This window comes from Oncorhynchus nerka, linkage group LG9b (genome assembly GCF_034236695.1).
Source record: "Oncorhynchus nerka isolate Pitt River linkage group LG9b, Oner_Uvic_2.0, whole genome shotgun sequence".
In the NCBI taxonomy this organism is placed as follows: Eukaryota; Metazoa; Chordata; class Actinopteri; order Salmoniformes; family Salmonidae; genus Oncorhynchus; species Oncorhynchus nerka.
The window spans coordinates 41,080,652-41,103,228 of NC_088424.1; the positions used below are offsets into that span (position 1 = coordinate 41,080,652).

The window sequence follows — 22,577 nt, forward strand, 5'->3', positions numbered from 1 at the left end:
GGGGAGTGACTGCATTTGGGTATTACACAAGGTTAAATTGAGTTCCTCGGTTAGGTGGTTGACTGATGTTTGTTCTCTGACGTCCCTGGGTAGGTGGAGGGAGTCTGGAATGGCGTAGAGGAATCTTTGGGTTGTCTGAGAATTTATAGCACGACTTTTGATGATCCTTGGTCGGGGTCTGAGCAGATTGTTTGTTGCGATTGCAAATGTAATAAAATGGTGGTTCGATAGTCCAGGATTATGAGGAAAAACATGAAGATCCTCAATGTTGACTCAGTGGGTTTTGTCCTATTTATTCCATGGGACAAAACTAGGTCCAGACTGTGGCAGTGAGTAGGTCCAGAGACATGTTGGACAAAACCCACTGAGTTGATGATGGATCCGAAAGCCTTTTGGAGTGGGTCTGTGGACTTTTACATGTGAATATTAAAGTCACCAAAGATTAGAATATCATCTGCCATGACTACAAGGTCCGATAGGAATTCAGGGAACTCAGTGAGGAGCGCTGTATATGGCCCAGGAGGCCTGTAAACAGTAGCTATAAAAAGTGATTTGAGTAGGCTGCATAGATTTCATGACTGGAAGCTCAAAAGATGAAAAAACAGTATATATATATATTTTTTTTTTGCCTCCGCCTTTGCTGGATGCACAGGGGATGTGGTCACTAGTGTAGCCAGGAGGTGAGGCCTCATTTAACACAGGAAATTCATCAGGCTTAAGCCATGTTTCAGTCAGGCCAATCACATCAAGATTATGATCAGTGATTAGTTCATTGACTATTCCTGCCTTTGAAGTGAGGGATCTAAAAGAAGTAGCCATGTTTTCAGATGTGCGATTTCAGTCTCTTTCAATAATGGCAGGAATGGAGGAGGTCTTTATCCCAGTGAGATTGCTAAGGCGAACACCGCCATGTTTAGTTTTGCCCAACCTAGATTGAGGCACAGACACCGCCTCAATGGGGATAGCTGAGCTGACTACACTGACTGTGCTAGTGGCAGACTCCACTAAGCTGCCTGGCCTGCACCCTATTTCATTGTGGAGCTAGAGGAGTTAGAGCCCTGTCTATGTTGGTAGATAAGATGAGAGCACCCCTCTAGCTAGGATGGAGAGCTCATCACTCCCCCTAACTGGGAGGGGGCCAGAGACAATTCCTCAATGCCGACACATCTTTCTAGCTGATTTACACGCTGACGCTATGTTGCGCTTGGTGACTTCTGACTGTTTCATCCTAGCATTGTTGGTGCCGACGTGGATAACAATATCCCTATACTCTCTACACTTGCCAGTTTTATCTTTAGCCAGCACCATCTTCAGATTAGCCTTGACGTCGGTACCCTGCCCCCTGGTAAACAGAGTAACCTTAACGTCGGTACCCTGCCCCCTGGTAAACAGATTAGCCTTAACGTCGGTACCCTGCCCCCTGGTAAACAGAGTAACCTTAACGTCGGTACCCTGCCCCCTGGTAAACAGAGTAGCCTTAACGTCGGTACCCTGCCCCCTGGTAAACAGATTAGCCTTAACGTCGGTACCCTGCCCCCTGGTAAACAGATTAGCCTTAACGTCGGTACCCTGCCCCCTAGTAAACAGATTAGCCTTAACGTCGGTACCCTGCCCCCTGGTAAACAGATTAGCCTTAACGTCGGTACCCTGCCCCAGTTTTATCTTTAGCCAGCACCATCTTCAGAGTAGCCTTGATGTCGGTACCCTGCCCCCTGGTAAACAGATTAGCCTTCACGTCGGTACCCTGCCACCTGGTAAACAGAGTAGCCTTAACGTCGGTACCCTGCCCCCTGGTAAACAGATTAGCCTTAACGTCGGTACCCTGCCCCCTGGTAAACAGAGTAGCTTTGACGTCGGTACCCTGCCCCCGTTTAAACAGATTAGCCTTAATGTCGGTAACCTGCCCCCTGGTAAACAGATTAGCCTTAACGTCGGTACCCTGCCCCCTGGTAAACAGATTAGCCTTAACGTCGGTACCCTGCCCCCTGGTAAACAGAGTAGCCTTGACGTCGGTACCCTGCCCCCTGGTAAACAGATTAGCCTTAACGTCGGTAACCTGCCCCCTGGTAAACAGAGTAGCCTTGACGTCGGTACCCTGCCCCCTGGTAAACAGATTAGTCTTAACATCGGTAACCTGCCCCCTGGTAAACAGAGTAGCCTTGACGTCGGTACCCTGCCCCTGGTAAACAGATTAGCCTTAACGTCGGTACCCTGCCCCTGGTAAACAGATTAGCCTTAACGTCGGTACCCTGCCCCTGGTAAACAGATTAGCCTTAACGTCGGTACCCTGCCCCTGGTAAACAGAGTAGCCTTAACGTCGGTACCCTGCCCCCTGGTAAACAGATTAGCCTTAACGTCGGTACCCTGCCCCTGGTAAACAGATTAGCCTTAACGTCGGTACCCTGCCCCCTGGTAAACAGAGTAGCCTTAACGTCGGTACCCTGCCCCTGGTAAACAGATTAGCCTTAACGTCGATACCCTGCCCCCTGGTAAACAGATTAGCCTTAACGTCGGTACCCTGCCCCCTGGTAAACAGATTAGCCTTAACGCCGGTACCCTGCCCCTGGTAAACAGAGTAGCCTTAACGTCGGTACCCTGCCCCTGGTAAACAGAGTAGCCTTAACGTCGGTACCCTGCCCCTGGTAAACAGATTAGCCTTAACGTCGGTACCCTGCCCCTGGTAAACAGATTAGCCTTAACGTCGGTACCCTGCCCCCTGGTAAACAGATTAGCCTTAACGTCGGTACCCTGCCCCCTGGTAAACAGATTAGCCTTAACGTCGGTACCCTGCCCCTGGTAAACAGATTAGCCTTAACGTCGGTACCCTGCCCCCTGGTAAACAGATTAGCCTTAACGTCGGTAGCCCTGCCCCCTGGTAAACACATTAGCCTTAACGTCGGTACCCTGCCCCCTGGTAAACAGATTAGCCTTAACGTCGGTACCCTGCCCCCTGGTAAACAGATTAGCCTTAACGTCGGTACCCTGCCCCCTGGTAAACAGATTAGCCTTAACGTCGGTAGCCCTGCCCCCTGGTAAACACATTAGCCTTAACGTCGGTACCCTGCCCCCTGGTAAACAGAGTAGCCTTGACGTCGGTACCCTGCCCCCTGGTAAACAGATTAGTCTTAACATCGGTAACCTGCCCCCTGGTAAACAGAGTAGCCTTGACGTCGGTACCCTGCCCCCTGGTAAACAGATTAGTCTTAACGTCGGTACCCTGCCCCCTGGTAAACAGATTAGCCTTAACGTCGGTACCCTGCCCCTGGTAAACAGATTAGCCTTAACGTCGGTACCCTGCCCCTGGTAAACAGAGTAGCCTTAACGTCGGTACCCTGCCCCTGGTAAACAGATTAGCCTTAACGTCAGTACCCTGCCCCCTGGTAAACAGATTAGCCTTAACGTCGGTACCCTGCCCCTGGTAAACAGAGTAGCCTTAACGTCGGTACCCTGCCCCCTGGTAAACAGATTAGCCTTAACGTCGGTACCCTGCCCCTGGTAAACAGATTAGCCTTAACGTCGGTACCCTGCCCCCTGGTAAACAGAGTAGCCTTAACGTCGGTACCCTGCCCCCTGGTAAACAGAGTAGCCTTAACGTCGGTACCCTGCCCCTGGTAAACAGATTAGCCTTAACGTCGGTACCCTGCCCCCTGGTAAACAGAGTAGCCTTAACGTCGGTACCCTGCCCCCTGGTAAACAGATTAGCCTTAACGTCGGTACCCTGCCCCCTGGTAAACAGATTAGCCTTAACGTCGGTACCCTGCCCCCTGGTAAACAGATTAGCCTTAACGTCGGTACCCTGTCCCCTGGTAAACAGATTAGCCTTAACGTCGGTACCCTGCCCCCTGGTAAACAGATTAGCCTTAACGTCGGTAGCCCTGCCCCCTGGTAAACACATTAGCCTTAACGTCGGTACCCTGCCCCTGGTAAACACATTAGCCTTAACGTCGGTACCCTGCCCCCTGGTAAACAGATTAGCCTTAACGTCGGTACCCTGCCCCTGGTAAACACATTAGCCTTAACGTCGGTACCCTGCCCCCTGGTAAACAGATTAGCCTTAACGCCCCCCGGTACCCTGCCCCCTGGTAAACAGATTAGCCTTAACGTCGGTAGCCCTGCCCCCTGGTATACACATTAGCCTTAACGTCGGTACCCTGCCCCTGGTAAACACATTAGCCTTAACGTCGGGTGCCCTGCCCCTGGTAAACAGATTAGCCTTAACGTCGGTAGCCCTGCCCCCTGGTAAACAGAGTAGCCTTAACGTCGGTACCCTGCCCCCTGGTAAACAGAGTAGCCTTAACGTCGGTACCCTGCCCCCTGGTAAACAGATTAGCCTTAACGTCGGTACCCTGCCCCCTGGTAAACAGAGTAGCCTTAACGTCGGTACCCTGCCCCCTGGTAAACAGATTAGCCTTAACGTCGGTAACCTGCCCCCTGGTAAACAGTGTTTGATCGCTGGATGATTCTTTTTAAGTCTAATACTGTGGATAATGGAGTCGCATACCACCCTGCATACCACCCTGCATACCACCCTGCATACCACCCAGCATACCACCCTGCATACCACTGCTGGCTTGCTTCTGAAGCTAAGCAGGGTTGGTCCTGGATCAGAGACCAGATGCTGCTGGAAGTGGTGTTGGAGGGCCAGTAGGAGGCACTCTTTCCTCTGGTCTAAAAAAATATCCCAATGACCCCACACTGCCCTGTGTAGGGTGCCGTCTTTCGGATGGGACGTTAAACGGGTGTCCTGACTCTCTGAGGTCATTAAAGATCCCATCGCACTTATCATAAGAGTAGGGGTGTTAACCCTGGTGTCCTGGCTAAATTCCCAATCTGGCCATCAAACCATCACGGTCACCTAATAATCCCCAGTTTACAATTGGCTCATTCATCCCCCTCCTCTCCCCTGTAACTATTCTCCAGGTCATTGCTGCAAATAACAATGTGTTCTCAGTCAACTTACCTGGTAAAATAACTTACCTCCTCTGCCCCGTCCCTCCCCTCTCCATCCCTCCTCTCTGCCCCGTCCCTCCTCTCTGCCCCGTCCCTCCTCTCTGCCCCGTCCCTCCTCTCTGCCCCGTCCCTCCTCTCCGCCCCGTCTCTCCTCTCCGCCCCGTCTCTCCTCTCTGCCCCGTCCCTCCTCCCCACCCCCCTCCTCTCTGCCACATCCCTCCCTCTCTGCCACATCCCTCCTCTCCTCCCCATCCCTCCTCTCCTCCCCGTCCCTCCTCTCCTCCCCGTCCCTCCCTCTCCGCCCCGTCCCTCCTCTCCGCCCCGTCCCTCCTCTCGTCCCTCCTCTCCGCCCCGTCCCTCCTCTCCGCCCCGTCCCTCCTCTCCGCCCCATCCTTCCTCTCCGCCCCGTCCCTCCTCCCCGTCCCTCCGCCCCGTCCCTCCTCTCCGCCCCGTCCCTCCTCTCCGCCCCGTCCCTCCTCTCCGCCCAGTCCCTCCTCTCCGCCCCATCCCTTCTCTCCGCCCCGTCCCTTCTCTCCGCCCAGTCCCTTCTCTCCGCCCAGTCCCTTCTCTCCGCCCCGTCCCTTCTCTCCGCCCCCGTCCCTCCTCTCCGCCCCGTCCCTCCTCTCCGCCCCGTCCCTCCTCTCTGCCCCGTCTCTCCGCCCCATCCCTCCTCTCCGCCCCCATCCCTCCTCTCCGCCTCCTCCTCTCCGCCCCCATCCCTCCTCTCCATCCCTCCTCTCCGCCCCCATCCCTCCTCTCCATCCCTCCTCTCCATCCCTCCTCTCCGCCCCATCCCTCCTCTCCATCCCTCCTCTCCGCCCCATCCCTCCTCTCCATCCCTCCTCTCTGCCCCATCCCTCCTCTCCATCCCTCCTCTCTGCCCCATCCCTCCTCTCCATCCCTCCTCTCTGCCCCATCCCTCCTCTCCATCCCTCCTCTCTGCCCCGTCCCTCCTCTCCTCTCCATCCCTCCTCTCCGCCCCGTCCCTCCTCTCCTCTCCATCCCTCCTCTCCGCCCCCATCCCTCCTCTCCATCCCTCCTCTCCGCCCCCATCCCTCCTCTCCATCCCTCCTCTCCGCCCCATCCCTCCTCTCTCCATCCCTCCTCTCCGCCCCGTCCCTCCTCTCCACCCCATCCCTCCTCTCTGCCCCGTCCCTCCTCTCCGCCCCCCCGTCCCTCCTCTCTGCCCCGTCCCTCCTCTCCGCCCCATCCCTCCTCTCCGCCCCATCCCTCCTTTCCTCCCCATCCCTCCTCTCCGCCCCATCCCTCCTCTCCGCCCCATCCCTCCTCTCCACCCCATCCCTCCCTCTCCGCCCCATCCCTCCTCTCCGCCCCATCCCTTCTCTCCGCCCCATCCCTCCGCCCCATCCCATCCCTCCGCCCCATCCCTTCTCTCCGCCCCATCCCTTCTCTCCACCGATCCTTGAAGAGGGAGGGGGTAGGTCAGACACAACTGTAGGTTGGCATCCTTAAAGTGGGAGGGGTCAGCGGGTCAAGTCAGTGGCTTCCATGTAGGAAGTGGGTTTCATAGGCTTGCGTCCCATATGACACCCTATTCCCTATATAGTGCACTACTATACTACCCCATAAGGCTCAGGTCACAATTAGTGCACTATATAGGGAATAGGGTGCCATATGGGACACAAGCCTATAGACTGAACCAAGTGATTCAGCTGTAGTCTAGTGGATGACTCTCTAAGACATAACAGTATGCTGAAACCTCACTAACAACCCTCTGGGTTGACAGTGGGTTTGACAAGATCCATTGTCACATGTGTGTGTGTGTGTGTGTGTGTGTGGTTCTGCTCTCTTCCTGTAGTTTGGAGGGAACCAGTCTAAACCAGAGTTCACTGTTGACCTGAGAGGAGGATCTATAGAATGGGCTTCCAAGGACAAGTCCAGCAAGAAGCATGTCATTGAGGTGAGAGGGCTCTGACACTACAAAACATTCATTTGTCCCCAGTTCTTTCAGGGCCACAACACTGCTTCAGACACATACAGCCATGGCACTATGAGTATAGAATGTGCAAATCAAATCAAAATCATTTTTAAAGCTCTTTTTACATCAGCTGATATCTCAAAGTGCTGTACAGAAACCCAACCTAAAACCCCAAACGGCAAGCAATGCAGGTGTAGAAGCACGGTGACTAGGAAAAACTCCCTAGAAAGGAGGAACCTAGAGAGGAACCAGGCTCTGAGGGGTAACCACTCCTCTTCTGGCTGTGTCGGGTGGAGATTAGAAACCTAGAGAGGAACCAGGCTCTGAGGGGTAACCAGTCTTCTTCTGGCTGTGTCGGGTGGAGATTAGAAACCTAGAGAGGAACCAGGCTCTGAGGGGTAAACCAGTCCTCTTCTGGCTGTGTCGGGTGGAGATTAGAAACCTAGAGAGGAACCAGGCTCTGAGGGGTAACCAGTCCTCTTCTGGCTGTGTCGGGTGGAGATTAGAAACCTAGAGAGGAACCAGGCTCTGAGGGGTAACCAGTCCTCTTCTGGCTGTGTCGGGTGGAGATTAGAAAACTAGAGAGGAACCAGGCTCTGAGGGGTAACCAGTCCTCTTCTGGCTCTGTCGGGTGGAGATTAGAAAACTAGAGAGGAACCAGGCTCTGAGGGGTAACCAGTCCTCTTCTGGCTGTGTCGGGTGGAGATTAGAAAACTAGAGAGGAACCAGGCTCTGAGGGGTAACCAGTCCTCTTCTGGCTGTGTCGGGTGGAGATTAGAAACCTAGAGAGGAACCAGGCTCTGAGGAGTAACCAGTCCTCTTCTGGCTCTGTCGGGTGGAGATTAGAAACCTAGAGAGGAACCAGGCTCTGAGGGGTAACCAGTCCTCTTCTGGCTGTGTCGGGTGGAGATTAGAACAGTACGTGGCCATTAAGGCCAGATTGTTCTTCAAGATGTTCAAGTGTTCATAGATAACCAGCAGGGTCAAATAATAATCACAGTGGTTGTGGAGGGTACAACAGGTCAGCACCTCAGGAGTAAATGTCAGTTGGCTTTTGATAGCCGATCTTTCAGAGGTCGAGACAGCAGATGGGCTGAGGGTCGGGATGTGGAATTGGAGTGGGAGTGGAGTTTCTGGGCAGGGGAAAGAAAGATTTAAAAAATTAAAGTCAAAATAAAACAAAAAGTAAGTTTGAAAGACACAGCGGAGCAGTGTTTTTACAGCTAATGCCTGTTTTCCTGAGGCAGATGTCGTGCAGGTGTTTTTGGCCGAAACCGATATCCAATATTTTCCTTGCCCCCCAAAAAAACCCGATACCGATAACGAATTTTTAAAAATGTTGTGACCTTTTTAAGCATTCTAGTACATTTAAATAATTAACACACACATGGATGCAGCAGTCTAAGGCACTTCATCTCAGTGCAAGAGGCATCACTACAGTCCCTGGTTCGAATCCAGGCTGTATCACATCTGTCCGTGATTGAGAGTCCCATAGGGCGGCGTACAATTGGCCCAGTGTTGGCCGGGGTAGGCCGTGATTGGGAGTCCCATAGGGCGGCGTACAATTGGCCCAGCGTTGGCCGGGGTAGGCCGTGATTGAGAGTCCCATAGGGCGGCGTACAATTGGCCCAGCGTTGGCCGGGGTAGGCCGTGATTGTAAATGAGAATTTGTTCTTAACTGACTTGCCTAGTTAAATAAAGGTTACACACATACAATACACTGACCAAAAGGTTATTTTGTTGACATTTACATATGTCCCCATTACCAGTAAAACATCATCAACATGATGTGTGATGCAAATGAATACAAATAGTAGAATTATGCTATAATTTAATAGATCATGCTAAACAAGGTTGGAATATTATATAAAATTAACAAAAGACAATAATTTGTTCATTTGACAAAAATCTGTTGAAATCACACTGGATGTATTATACTTTAGAGTTGCATTGGGGGCATATGGATTGTGGATCAATGACATGGAGTATCAGTCTACTCATTGACACATTAGCATTAGCATCGTAGCTCTTATTGTTGTCGACCTATGTGTATTGAACACTATTCCAGAGGAAAAACAATAGTATGTGGATGTTTTGGAGTCTGATAACTCTGAGGGGGACGTTGGGTTAAAATATCTTGGGTATTGAGTAGACTGATACCCCGTTTCATTGATCCCCAATCCTCAGGTAAAACTGTTCAGTGCAATATGAATGTCAATACACACCATAGGCTGACTGGGGAGGTCATTTCACACGATCACTGTCCCGCGATAAGAGCTACAATGCTAGTATTTGCATAAACTCTTCACAGTAGTGTTCTGTGGGTGTCACCGACTAGACTGATACCCCATTTCATTGCTTCACATTCCAACCTTGTTTAACATTATCTAGTCTATATATGGCATGATTCCACCAATTGTAACCTCCTGCATCCACTTTCAAATATGTGCTTTTATTTTGAAGGCAAACCGCAAATTCCACTATTGTGCCTAATCCTTATTGTGGCTAGCTTCACAACACAAAACCCAGTCCGGTCGGGCCTCACTAGCCAGATGAAGCTAGCTGGCTGCTTATAACGTTAACTTTGGGCAACAGGGTTAAGTAGCTGGCTAGCTATTTATTTTCATGGACTGAAGTTTAATTTCAATAGGTGAACAACAAGTGGGTACCTAGCTAATACTTACAAAGATTCCTAAATCATTGCTAAGAATAGTGAAAATGACTGCGGTTTCTACTGGTCATTGTTTTCAGGCTTGTTGTATTGATGCTAGCTAGGTACCAAACTAAAGCTAACTAGCTTCCCCAGAAGTTGCGGTCAAACAAATAATCCTTTATTACCAACGTGGTATTGTAAACACATTGTTCTTGGCCGGTGTTTGCTTGTTTGCAGACTTTTTTGTACAGCTTTGACAGGGCTACTGATAGTAGTGGTGGCACTTGGCTTGCACGTGCAAATTCAGCACACACAACATTCTATAATTTGACGTGTCAAATTAAAAGCTTAGTTAACGCGTCAAATAGTGTTATTTGAAGTATCCAAACGGCGTTCCATGGGAGGTCGTGAAGCTAATAGCAGTGACTCTTTTACTGTGTAACTCCGGAAGGGTAACATCTGAACAATGGCTCACTTGGTAACATTAGTGTGTCCTGGTGCTCGACCAGTCGTCAAAGCCAACATCATCCACGACAGAGAACGGTTGATTGTCAAGGACAATGAATTCCATTATCTTGGTGTTAATGGATTTGGCCTTTGAGTCTCGCGGAACTTTTCTTACTCTTTCAAATGACTGCTGGACTTGTTGACTGCTCGATCCACACAGCAGACATTGTGGGCAAGGTTAGGAATGCTGTGTTGCACGTGTAGCGCAAAATTTTACGTGGCGTCATTATGTCATGTACCTACGTTATATAGGTGGCAAGGCAGCTTTGACATCGGTTTTTCACATTAAACTAGACATCGAGTCAATACTGATATGTTCACCGATATATCATGCATCCCTAGTAAATAGTGCCATACATGCACTCAACATATTCAGTTGGCCTTGCTGATATGATTCTTGTTGTCCTTGTTGTCATTTAGTATTCTGCTTTGTTGTTTTCGGTTTTCTTTTGTCTTTCTCTTTTTTCTCTTTTGTTCATTTTGTTGGTTGTTGGTGCATTGGGGGGCTCTCGGATGGTAGAGGGGCAGCTCTCTGGGAACTGTGGGGGGTCTCGGATGGTTGAGGGGCAGCTCTCTGGGAACTGTGGGGGGTCTCGGTGGTTGAGGGGCAGCTCTCTGGGAACTGTGGGGGGTCTCGGATGGTAGAGGGGCAGCTCTTTGCGAACTGTGGGGGTCTCGGATGGTTGAGGGGCAGCTCTTTGGGAACTGGGGGGATTTTGGATAGTTAAGGGGCAGCTCTTTGGGAACGGGGGGGGTTGGATGGTTGAGGAGCAGCTCTTTGGGAATTATGGTGGAGGGTCTCGGATGGTTGAGGAGCAGCTCTTTGGGAATTATGGTGGAGGGTCTCGGATGGTTGAGGAGCAGCTCTTTGGGAACTGTGGTGGAGGGTCTCGGATGGTAGAGGGGCAGCTCTCTGGGAACTGTGTGGGGGTCTCGGATGGTTGAGGGGCAGCTCTCTGGGAACTGTGGGGGGGTCTCGGATGGTTGAGGGGCAGCTCTCTGGGAACTGTGTGGGGGGTCTCTGGGAACTGTGGGGGGGGTCTCGGATGGTTGAGGGGCAGCTCTCTGGGAACTGTGGGGGGGTCTCGGATGGTTGAGGGGCAGCTCTCTGGGAACTGTGGGGGGGGGGGGGGTCTCGGGTGGTTGAGGGGCAGCTCTCTGGGAACTGTGGGGGGTCTCGGATGGTAGAGGGGCAGCTCTTTGCGAACTGTGGGGGGTCTCGGATGGTTGAGGGGCAGCTCTTTGGGAACTGGGGGGATTTTGGATAGTTAAGGGGCAGCTCTTTGGGAACGGGGGGCTGGATGGTTGAGGAGCAGCTCTTTGGGAATTGTGGTGGAGGGTCTCGGATGGTTGAGGAGCAGCTCTTTGGGAACTGTGGTGGAGGGTCTCGGATGGTTGAGGAGCAGCTCTTTGGGAACTGTGGTGGAGGGTCTCTGATGGTTGAGGAGCAGCTCTTTGGGAACTGTGGTGGAGGGTCTCGGATGGTTGAGGAGCAGCTCTTTCGGAACTGTGTGGGGGGGGGTCTTGCATGGTTGAGGGGCAGCTCTTGGAGAACTGTTAGAGGATCTTGGAGGGCTGGTGGGCTGGCGGTTGGGAGCTTGGGCCGGTGGCTGATGGATTGCTCGTTCGGGTCTCCGTTTTTGAACTTCTGGGAGATCTGTCAACGTGCCCTTGAGCTGGGTGTTGTCCCTGGTTGCTTCTGTGTTTCGCTCTGGGTGGGACTCTGTTAGATGATTAATGTGATGTAGTTGTTGAGCGGCTATACTGCAAGTAGATTGTATGTTTTAAATATTCAATAAAAAAAGAAAACTTCTTGTTCTCTTTGCAGGTGAAAACCCATCAGAGTACAGAGCTGCTGATCCAGTCAGAGAACGATGGCGTCATCAATGACTGGTACAGGGCACTGATGGACACCATCAGCACACACGTGAGTCTGGACACACACACACACAGACACACACACACACACACTTGTCTGATTTGTACTGCAGTTCCACATCTATCCACTAAGTGGCAGAGTTGTCATGTTTAGTCATTGGGTCAGTCCAAAGGTAGCCTACCTGTTCCTGTGTGTTCTTGACTGTCCCCTTTGTGCATCTGTCTGTCTGCTACATGCCTTACTGTAGGCCTGGGAGTCAGATGAGGCCATAGAGGAGGACATGCCAGAGTCTCCTGGAGCAGAGAAACAAGACAAAGAGAAAGAGCACAGAGACTCCAAGAAGAGCCGAGGTCAGAGCATCATGTCTGTCTGAGACCACTCCTCTTAGTCTACTAAGGATGTTTCTGTTCATCATTATAGGTCAGCAGTCCAGGACTAAAAGATCACTCAATGGAGGACCTCTAGAATATAGATTTTTAGTCCAGGACTAGGCTTGAATTATGTTCAGGAAACTGTCCCTATGTGTGTCAGGGTGTTAAGTCATCTCCCGTTGTCATTGGTCTGTAGCCATGAAGAGTTCCACCAGTATGGACGCGTCGGACAACAAGAAGACCAGAATCAAGCTGAAGAAGTTCCTGACACGTAGACCCACTCTGCAGACAGTCAGAGACAAGGGCTACATCAAAGGTATTACAAAGAACAGTAGGGTTGGGAACTGTGTTAACTTCCCCAGAATCCCCAGGTTTTTCCGAAATCCAGGCTGGAAGAGGAAATAAACAGAACATCTAGAAGCTTCCAACCTGGATTTCTGGGAAACCTGGACAGTTACCAGACGGTCAGCAGAAAAGGGCCTGTTGTTTTCCCGTAGCGGAGTACTTTGGACCTCTGTAATAATAACCCTGTTGATGTCTGTGTGTCTTAGACCAGGTGTTTGGCTGCAGTCTGAGTGACCTCTGTCATAGAGAGAACACGGCCGTGCCAAGCTTCGTCACGATGTGCATCGACCACGTGGAAAACAACGGTAGGTGTGCTTCTCCTGTCTGAATGTGTCTGACTCAGTTGTCTCTCATTGTAACAGTGGTGTGGTGAGTTGAATGTCTGACTCAGTTGTCTCTCATTGTAACAGTGGTGTGGTGAGTTGAATGTCTGACTCAGTTGTCTGACCCTGGCAACAGGGATTGGAGCCCCGGCTCGGCCGTCTGTCGGTGCCCTTAAATCCTTTCTGTGTCCCTCTGTATCCATCATCCTGTTTTCCCCACCTTCATTTAACCAGGTAGGCCAGATCACCTTTATTTAACCAGGTAGGCCAGATCACCTTTATTTAACCAGGTAGGCCAGTTGAGAACAAGTTCCCATTTACAACTGTGACCTGGCCAAGATAAAGCAGTGCAACACAAACAACAACACAGAGTTACACATGGAATAAATAAACATACAGTCAATAATATAGTAGAAAAAGACTATATACAGTGTATGCAAATGAGGTAGGATAATGGAGGTAAGGCAATAAACAGGCAGTAGTGGCGAAAGAATTACAATATAGCAATTAAACACTGGAGTGATAGATGTGCAGAAGATGAGTGTACAAGTAGAGATACTGGGGTGCAAAGGAGCAAAAATAAATAAAATAGATAACAGTATGGGGATGAGGTAGTTGGATGGGCTATTTACAGATGGGCTATGTACAGGTGCAGTGATCCGTGAGCTGCTCTGACAGCTGGTGCTTAAAGCTAGTGAGGGAGATATGAGTCTCCGGCTTCAGTGATTTTTGCAGTTCGTTCCAGTCATTGGCAGCAGAGAACTGAAAGGAAAGGCGGCCGAAGGGGGAATTGGCTTTGGGGGTGACCAGTGAAATATACCTGCTGGAGCTCGTGCTACGGGTGGGTGGTGCTATGGTACCCAGTGAGCTGAGATAAGGCGGGGCTTTACCTAGCAAAGACTTACAGATGACCTGGAGCCAGTGGGTTTGGCGACGAATATGAAGCGAGGGCCAGCCAACGAGAGCATACAGGTCGCAGTGGTGGGTTGTGTATGGGGCTTTGGTGAAAAAACGGATGGCTCTGTGATAGACTGCATCCGATTTGCTAAGTAGAGTGTTGGAGGCTATTTTGTAAATGACATCACCGAAGTCAAGGATCGGTAGGATAGTCCATTTTACGAGCATATGGTTGGCAGCGTGAGTGAAGGACGCTTAGTTGCGAAATAGGAAGCTGGTGCTAGATTTGATTTTGGATTGGAGATGCTTAATGTGAGTCTGGAAGGAGAGTTTACAGTAACCAGACACCTAGGTATTTGTAGTTGTCCACATATTATAGGTCAGAACCGCCCAGAGTAGTGATGATGGGCGGGCAGGTGTGGGCAGCGATCGGTTGAAGAACATGCATTTAGTTTTACTTGCATTTAAGAGCAGTTGGAGGCCACGGAAGGAGAGTTGTATGTCATTGAAGCTCGTTTGGAGGTTAGTTAACACAGTGTCCATAGAAGGGCCAGAAGTATACGGAATGCTGTCGTCCTCGTATAGGTGGATGAGAGAATCACCAGCAGCATTAGCGACATCATTGATGTATACAGAGAAAAGAGTCGGCCCGAGAATTGAACCCTGTGGTACCCCCATTGAGACTGCCAGAGGTCTGGACAACAGGCCCTCCGTTGTGAAACACTGAACTCTGTCTGAGAAGTAGTTGGTGAACCAGGCAAGGCAAACATTTGAGAAACCAAGGCTGTTGAGTCTGCCGATAAGAATGTGGTGATTGACAGAGTCGAAAGCCTTGGCCAGGTCAATGACTACGGCTGCAGAGTATTGTCTCTTATTGATGACAGTTGAAATTGTTTAGGACCTTGAGCGTGGCTGAGATGCACCGATGACCAGCTCGGGAAACCAGATTTTATAGCAGGGTAGCCAGGTGGAAAGCATGGCCGTTTGACAGTGATGAGCGGTGGTCGTTTGACCCCAGACACATTACGGACGCAGGCAGTGATCACTGAGATTCTGGTTGAAGACAGCAGAGGTGTATTTGGAGGGCAGGTTGGTTAGGATAATATCTATGAGGGTGCCTGTATTTACTGATTTGGGGTTGTACCTGGTAGGTTCATTCATAATTTGAGTGAGATTGAGGGCATCAAGTTTAGATTATAGGATTGCCGGGGTATTAAGCATGGGGGGCAATCAATTCACATATGGTGTCCGGGGCACAGCTGGGGGCAGAAGGTGGTCTATAGCAAGCGGCAACGGTGAGAGACTTGTTTCTGGAAAGGTGGTTTTTTGAAAATAGGAGCTCATATTGTTTGGGCACAGACCTGGATAGTAAGACAGAACTCTGTTAGCTATCTCTGCAGTAGATTGCAACTCCGCCCCCTTTGGCAGCTCTAGCTTGTCGGAAAATGTTATAGTTGGGGATGGAAATTGCAGGGTTTTTGGTGGTCTTCCTAAGCCAGGATTCAGACACAGGTTGGCAGAGTGTGCTAAGGCAGTGAATAAAACAAATTTAGGGAGGAGGCTTCTAATGTTAACATGCATGAAACCAAGGCTTTTACGGTTACAAAAGTCAAGAAATGAGAGCGCCTGGGGAATGGCACTGCAGGGCCTGGATTCACCTCTACATCACCGACTAACAGAGGAAAAGTAGCATACAGCTAAAGGCTATAAGAACTGGGAGAGATAATGTCCCTATAAACATCATTTAAACCAGGTGAGGTCACCGCATGTGTGGGAGGTGGAACTAAAGAGTTAACTAAGGCGTATTGAGCAGGGCTAGAGGCTCTAGTGAAATAAGGCAATAATTACTAACCAAGACAGCAATGGACAAGGCATATTGATATTAGGGAGAGGCATGTGTAGCTGAGTGATCATAGGGGTCCAGTGAGTGGCTCGGGCCGGAGACATGGCGATTCAGACAGCTAGCGGGTCGGGGCTAGCAGAAGGGCCTTAGAGGGATGTCTCGAAGGAAGAAAGTCTCTTGTAGCCCCCTCGTGCTGTTACGTCTGCAGACCAGTCGTCGTGGATCAGCAGGGCTCCGTGTGGTAAAAGGGTCCAAGCCAATTGGCAGAATAGGTATAATGGCCAAAGAATTAGTCCAATGGGCCTCTTAAGCTAACAGTCCGATATGCTCTATACAGCTAGCAGGCCACGGCTAGCAGATAGGCATTCAGGGGACGTCGTGAAGGAGGAGCCCGTTGATAAACCCCCTTGGGCGAATTACGTCGGTAGTCCAGTCGTGATGGGTCGGCGGGGGTCTAGGCTGATTGGCAAAATAGGTATTGTAGCCCAAGGAGTGGCTGATGGACCTCTTCGGCTAGCCGGAAGATGGGCCTAGCAAGGCTAGCTCTAGGCTAATTGGTTCTTGCTTCGGGACAGAGAGTGGCCACTCGGATAGCAGCTAGCTAGCCTCGATGATCCAGGTGAAAAGTTTCAGAGCTTGCGGTAGGAATCCGGAGATATGGAGGAAAATATGTCCGATTTGCTCTGGTTTGAGTCGCGCTGTGCAGACTGGCGAGAGTTGTCCGGGCTAATGGTAGCTGATGACCGCTAGCTGGCTACTAGCTGTTAGCTGGTTAGCTTCTGTTGGGGATCTGGTTCAGAAGTAAACAAATAGCAGATCCATACCGCATTTGGTGAGGCAGATTGCAGGAGAGTATGTTGAAGTTAAAAAATATATGCTAAGAAAAAATATATACATGGGACAAGACGAGGACAAAGAGACGTCTGACTGCTACGCCATCTTGGATCACATGTCCTATGAAACACAGTAACTAAATATGTACGGGTATCAGAACGTCGATCTCCTTTATAAAACTGTGAATGGTTGTGTGATGGTGCTCTTCTGTGTTCCTCTGTCTGAAGCTCTGAATGTGGATGGGCTGTACAGAGTGAGTGGGAACCTGGCTGTCATCCAGAAACTACGCTTCGCTGTCAATCATGGTAGGTGCTACTGTCCTCTCTCTTCACTGTCAATCATGGTAGGTACTACTGATACTACTGTCCTCTCTCTTCACTGTCAATCATGGTAGGTACTACTGATACTACTGTCCTCTCTTCACTGTCAATCATGGTAGGTACTACTGATACTACTGTCCTCTCTCTTCACTCTCTTGTCAATAGAAAATGGTCAGAAGAAATGGCAGCAGTTTTACGGGCGCCTAACCAATTGTGTTATTATGTGTTTTTTTCAAGTTATTTCTTATTTTGTACATAATGTTTCTGCCATCGTGTCTTACGCCAAAATAGAGCTTCTTGATATCAGGACAGCGATCAGTCACCTCGGATTAGACAAAGATTTTTTCCTCAACAAGCAGAACTCACAGGATGTACTTCAGACACCCGACAAGGCCGACATCCCCGTCATTGTCAAGAAAAAGAGACGCAGGTACAGAGGACACAGGGCGGGGTGCCTCGTAAGGATCCACCGACGGCGAGTGGGAAATCTGCCTTTACCATCAGTATTACTTGCCAACGTACTATCATTGGACAATAAATTAGACGAGGTACGATCACAAGTATCCTACCAAAGGGACATCAAAAACTGTAATATAGATTTTGCCCGCCTGAAGTAGAGTATTTCATGATAAGCTGTAGACCACACTATTTGCCAAGACCGTTTTCATCTGTATTTTTTGAGGCTGTTTAATTACCACCACAGCCGGATGCTGGCACTAAGACCGCACTCAGTCAGCTGTATAAGGAAATAAGCTAATAGGAAACCGCTCAGCCAGAGGTAGCGCTCCTAGTGGCCAGGGACTTTAATGCAGGGAAACTTAAATCCGTTTTACTGAATTTCTATCAGCATGTTAAATGCTCAACCAGAGGGAAAACAATTCTAGATCACCTTTACTCCACACACAGAGATGTGTACAAATCTTTCCCTCGCCCTCCATTTAGCAAGTCTGACCATAATTCTATCCTCCTGATTCCTGCTTATAAGCAATAATTAAAGCAGGAAGCACCAGTGACTCGGTCTATAAAAAAGTGGTCAGATGAAGCAGATGCTAAGCTACTGGACTGTTTTGCTATCACAGACTGGAATATGTTCCGGGATTCTTCTGATGGCATTGAGGAGTACACCACATCAGTCACTGGCTTTATCAATAAGTGCATCGAGAACGTCGTCCCCACAGTGACTGTACATACATACCCCAACCAGAATCCATGGATTACAGGCAACATTCTCACTGAGCTAAAGGGTAGAGCTGCCGCTTTCAAGGTGCGGGACTCTAACCCAGAAGCTTATAAGAAATCCTGCTTTGCCCTCCGACGAACCATCAAACAAGTAAAACGCCAATACAGGACTAAGATTGAATCGTACTACACCGGCTCCAACGCTCGTCTTATATGGCGCGGCCTGCAACTATTACAGACTACAAAGGAAGCACAGCTGCGAGCTGCCCAGTGACACGAGCTTACCAGACGTGCTAAATCACTTTTATGCTCGCTTTGAGGAAAGCAACACTGAGGCATGCATGAGAGCATCAGCTGTTCCGGGCGACTGTGATCACATTCTCCGTAGCCGACGTGAGTAAGACTTTTATACAGGTCAACATTCACACCGCTGGGCTAGACAGATTACCAGGACGTGTGATCTGGGCATTTGCTGACCAACTACGAGGTGTCTTCACTGACATTTTCAACATGTCCCTGATTGAGTCTGTAATACCAACATGTTTCAAGCAGACCACAATAGTCCCTGTGCCCAAGAACACTAAGATAACCTGCCTAAATGACTACAGACCCATAGCACTCAGGTCTGTGGCCATGAGCCATAAGACTCCTGAACAGGTAATGAAATGGCTACCCGGACTATTTACATTGTGTGCCCCCCCCCTCCCCCATTATTGCCTTGCTACTGTTATTTTCACTGTCTTTTTATTGTTTACAAAAATATATGTATTTCCTTGTTCTATCTATTGTTTTCCTAATACGTATTCTTTACTTAAAAATTGCACTGTTGGTTAGAGCTTGTAAGAAAGCATTTCACTGTAAGGTGTTTAATTCGGCTTACGTGACAAATACACTTAGATTTGATCATGGTACCACTGCTACTGTCCCCTCTTTCTGTATACTGACAGCCTGAGTATGCATGGACCTGAAGTACACTGAATAACCCTCTGTGTGTGTGTGTGTGTGTGTGTGTAGATGAGAAGGTGAACCTGGAGGAAGGGAAGTGGGAGGACATCCATGTGATTACAGGAGCGTTGAAGATGTTCTTCAGAGAGCTGCCTGAACCCCTCTTCACATATGGATTATTCCATGACTTTGTCAACTCCATCAGTGAGTACATAATAATCCCATTGGTTTAATTATGAGGACAGTAACAACAATAAATAAACATCCTGGCTACTCCATTTTAATAGTTGAATTCTTTACTTCATGTTGTATTAGCGTCCATCTATATTTCTACTTCTGTACTACTGAATGTAGTAAATGTTAAATGTATCCACTGGGGGGCGCTACATCACATTAAAGATTAGGAAATGGGAATCGCCCAGTGTGTTGTTGTTCTTCCTGCTAAACAGGAAGGGACAAGCTGAAGTTGTCCAATGAGAGAAGCTTTTTTTCTTTATCGGTTGCAAAGCGTTTTGCTACAGTATTCAGTATTCCTGTCTGCTCAACAGAGATCCCAGACAACAAGCAGCGTGTCCAGTCCATCAAGGAGAGGGTCAAACAGTTGCCCAAACCCAATCAGGACACTATGCAGGTCCTCTTCAAACACCTCAGGAGGTTAGTCAACCTGCACAGTTAACTAAATGACAATATAATCTCATTGTGTTAGCCTCATTCATTTTGAGACACTGGGTTGCAAAATCCTTTTAACTTTCCCCAAATTCCCAGGTTTTCCAAATGTATTTATGTAAAGTTCAATGCTAGAGCCTCTTGCTCTCAATGTAAATATGAAGTTGTTCTTAATTGATCTGCCTGGTTAAATGCCTGGGGCGGCAGGGTAGCCTGGTGGTTAGATCATTGGACTAGTAACCGGAAGGTTGCAAGTTCAAATCCCTGAGCTGACAAGGTACAAATCTGTCGTTCTGCCCCTGAACAAGGCAGTTAACCCACTGTTCCTAGGCCATCATTGAAAATAAGAATTTGTTCTTAACTGTCTTGCCTAGTTAAAAAAAAGTTTTAAAAATGAATAAATACAAACTTGTTCTCTCTCCGCTGAGTGATTGAGTTTTAGCTATATGGTGCTACATCTATAATGATATAGCTGTTAGCTATAATGCCCCTCTCTCTGTCCATATATAATGATATAGCTGTTAGCTATAATGCCCCTCTCTCTGTCCATATATAATGATACAGCTGTTAGCTATAATGCCCCTCTCTCTGTCCATATATAATGATACAGCTGTTAGCTATAATGCCCCTCTCTCTGTCCATATATAATGATACAGCTGTTAGCTATAATGCCCCTCTCTCTGTCCATATATAATGATACAGCTGTTAGCTATAATGCTCCTCTCTCTGTCCATATATAATGATATAGCTGTTAGCTATAATGCTCCTCTCTCTGTCCATATATAATGATACAGCTGTTAGCTATAATGCCCCTCTCTCTGTCCATATATAATGATACAGCTGTTAGCTATAATGCTCCTCTCTGTCCATATATAATGATACAGCTGTTAGCTATAATGCTCCTCTCTCTGTCCATATATAATGATACAGCTGTTAGCTATAATGCCCCTCTCTCTGTCCATATATAATGATACAGCTGTTAGCTATAATGCCCCTCTCTCTGTCCATATATAATGATATAGCTGTTAGCTATAATGACCCTCTCTCTGTCCTTATATAATGATATAGCTGTTAGCTATAATGCCCCTCTCTGTCCATATATAATGATACAGCTGTTAGCTATAATGCTCCTCTCTCTGTCCATATATAATGATACAGCTGTTAGCTATAATGCCCCTCTCTCTGTCCATATATAATGATATAGCTGTTAGCTATAATGCTCCTCTCTCTGTCCTTATATAATGATATAGCTGTTAGCTATAATGCCCCCTCTCTGTCCATATATAATGATACAGCTGTTAGCTATAATGCCCTCTCTCTGTCCATATATAATGATACAGCTGTTAGCTATAATGCCCCTCTCTCTGTCCATATATAATGATATAGCTGTTAGCTATAATGACCCTCTCTCTGTCCTTATATAATGATATAGCTGTTAGCTATAATGCTCCTCTCTCTGTCCATATATAATGATACAGCTGTTAGCTATAATGCTCCTTTCTGTCCATATATAATGATACAGCTGTTAGCTATAATGCTCCTCTCTCTGTCCATATATAATGATACAGCTGTTAGCTATAATGCCCCTCTCTCTGTCCATATATAATGATACAGCTGTTAGCTATAATGCCCCTCTCTCTGTCCATATATAATGATATAGCTGTTAGCTATAATGACCCTCTCTCTGTCCTTATATAATGATATAGCTGTTAGCTATAATGCCCCTCTCTGTCCATATATAATGATACAGCTGTTAGCTATAATGCTCCTCTCTCTGTCCATATATAATGATACAGCTGTTAGCTATAATGCCCCTCTCTCTGTCCATATATAATGATATAGCTGTTAGCTATAATGCTCCTCTCTCTGTCCTTATATAATGATATAGCTGTTAGCTATAATGCCCCTCTCTGTCCATATATAATGATACAGCTGTTAGCTATAATGCCCCTCTCTCTGTCCATATATAATGATACAGCTGTTAGCTATAATGCTCCTCTCTCTGTCCATATATAATGATATAGCTGTTAGCTATAATGCCCCTCTCTCTGTCCATATATAATGATATAGCTGTTAGCTATAATGACCCTCTCTCTGTCCATATATAATGATACAGCTGTTAGCTATAATGCCCCTCTCTCTGTCCATATATAATGATACAGCTGTTAGCTATAATGCTCCTCTCTGTCCATATATAATGATACAGCTGTTAGCTATAATGCCCCTCTCTCTGTCCATATATAATGATACAGCTGTTAGCTATAATGCCCCTCTCTCTGTCCATATATAATGATATAGCTGTTAGCTATAATGACCCTCTCTCTGTCCTTATATAATGATATAGCTGTTAGCTATAATGCTCCTCTCTCTGTCCATATATAATGATACAGCTGTTAGCTATAATGCTCCTTTCTGTCCATATATAATGATACAGCTGTTAGCTATAATGCTCCTCTCTCTGTCCATATATAATGATACAGCTGTTAGCTATAATGCCCCTCTCTCTGTCCATATATAATGATACAGCTGTTAGCTATAATGCTCCTCTCTGTCCATATATAATGATACAGCTGTTAGCTATAATGCCCCTCTCTGTCCATATATAATGATATAGCTGTTAGCTATAATGCCCCTCTCTCTGTCCATATATAATGATACAGCTGTTAGCTATAATGCCCCTCTCTGTCCATATATAATGATATAGCTGTTAGCTATAATGCCCCTCTCTCTGTCCATATATAATGATATAGCTGTTAGCTATAATGCCCCTCTCTGTCCATATATAATGATATAGCTGTTAGCTATAATGCCCCTCTCTCTGTCCATATATAATGATATAGCTGTTAGCTATAATGCCCCTCTCTCTGTCCATATATAATGATATAGCTGTTAGCTATAATGACCCTCTCTCTGTCCTTATATAATG

At 48.0% G+C, this 22,577-nt stretch overlaps 1 protein-coding gene across 8 annotated transcripts in view; it reads left to right on the forward strand.

Moving 5' to 3' along the window:
- The window catches only part of LOC115114733 (rho GTPase-activating protein 12-like), a 182,779-nt gene that overhangs the window by 151,367 nt on the left and 8,835 nt on the right, over positions 1 to 22,577 (forward strand). For all 8 annotated transcript variants that reach the window (XM_065013699.1, XM_065013703.1, XM_065013702.1 and 5 more), the window contains 8 exons: positions 6,770 to 6,871; positions 11,878 to 11,976; positions 12,176 to 12,278; positions 12,496 to 12,615; positions 12,851 to 12,949; positions 16,769 to 16,846; positions 19,055 to 19,189; positions 19,534 to 19,639. In XM_065013699.1, coding sequence (XP_064869771.1) covers positions 6,770 to 6,871; positions 11,878 to 11,976; positions 12,176 to 12,278; positions 12,496 to 12,615; positions 12,851 to 12,949; positions 16,769 to 16,846; positions 19,055 to 19,189; positions 19,534 to 19,639 — 842 coding nt within the window. The remainder of the gene's footprint in view (positions 1 to 6,769; positions 6,872 to 11,877; positions 11,977 to 12,175; positions 12,279 to 12,495; positions 12,616 to 12,850; positions 12,950 to 16,768; positions 16,847 to 19,054; positions 19,190 to 19,533; positions 19,640 to 22,577) is intronic.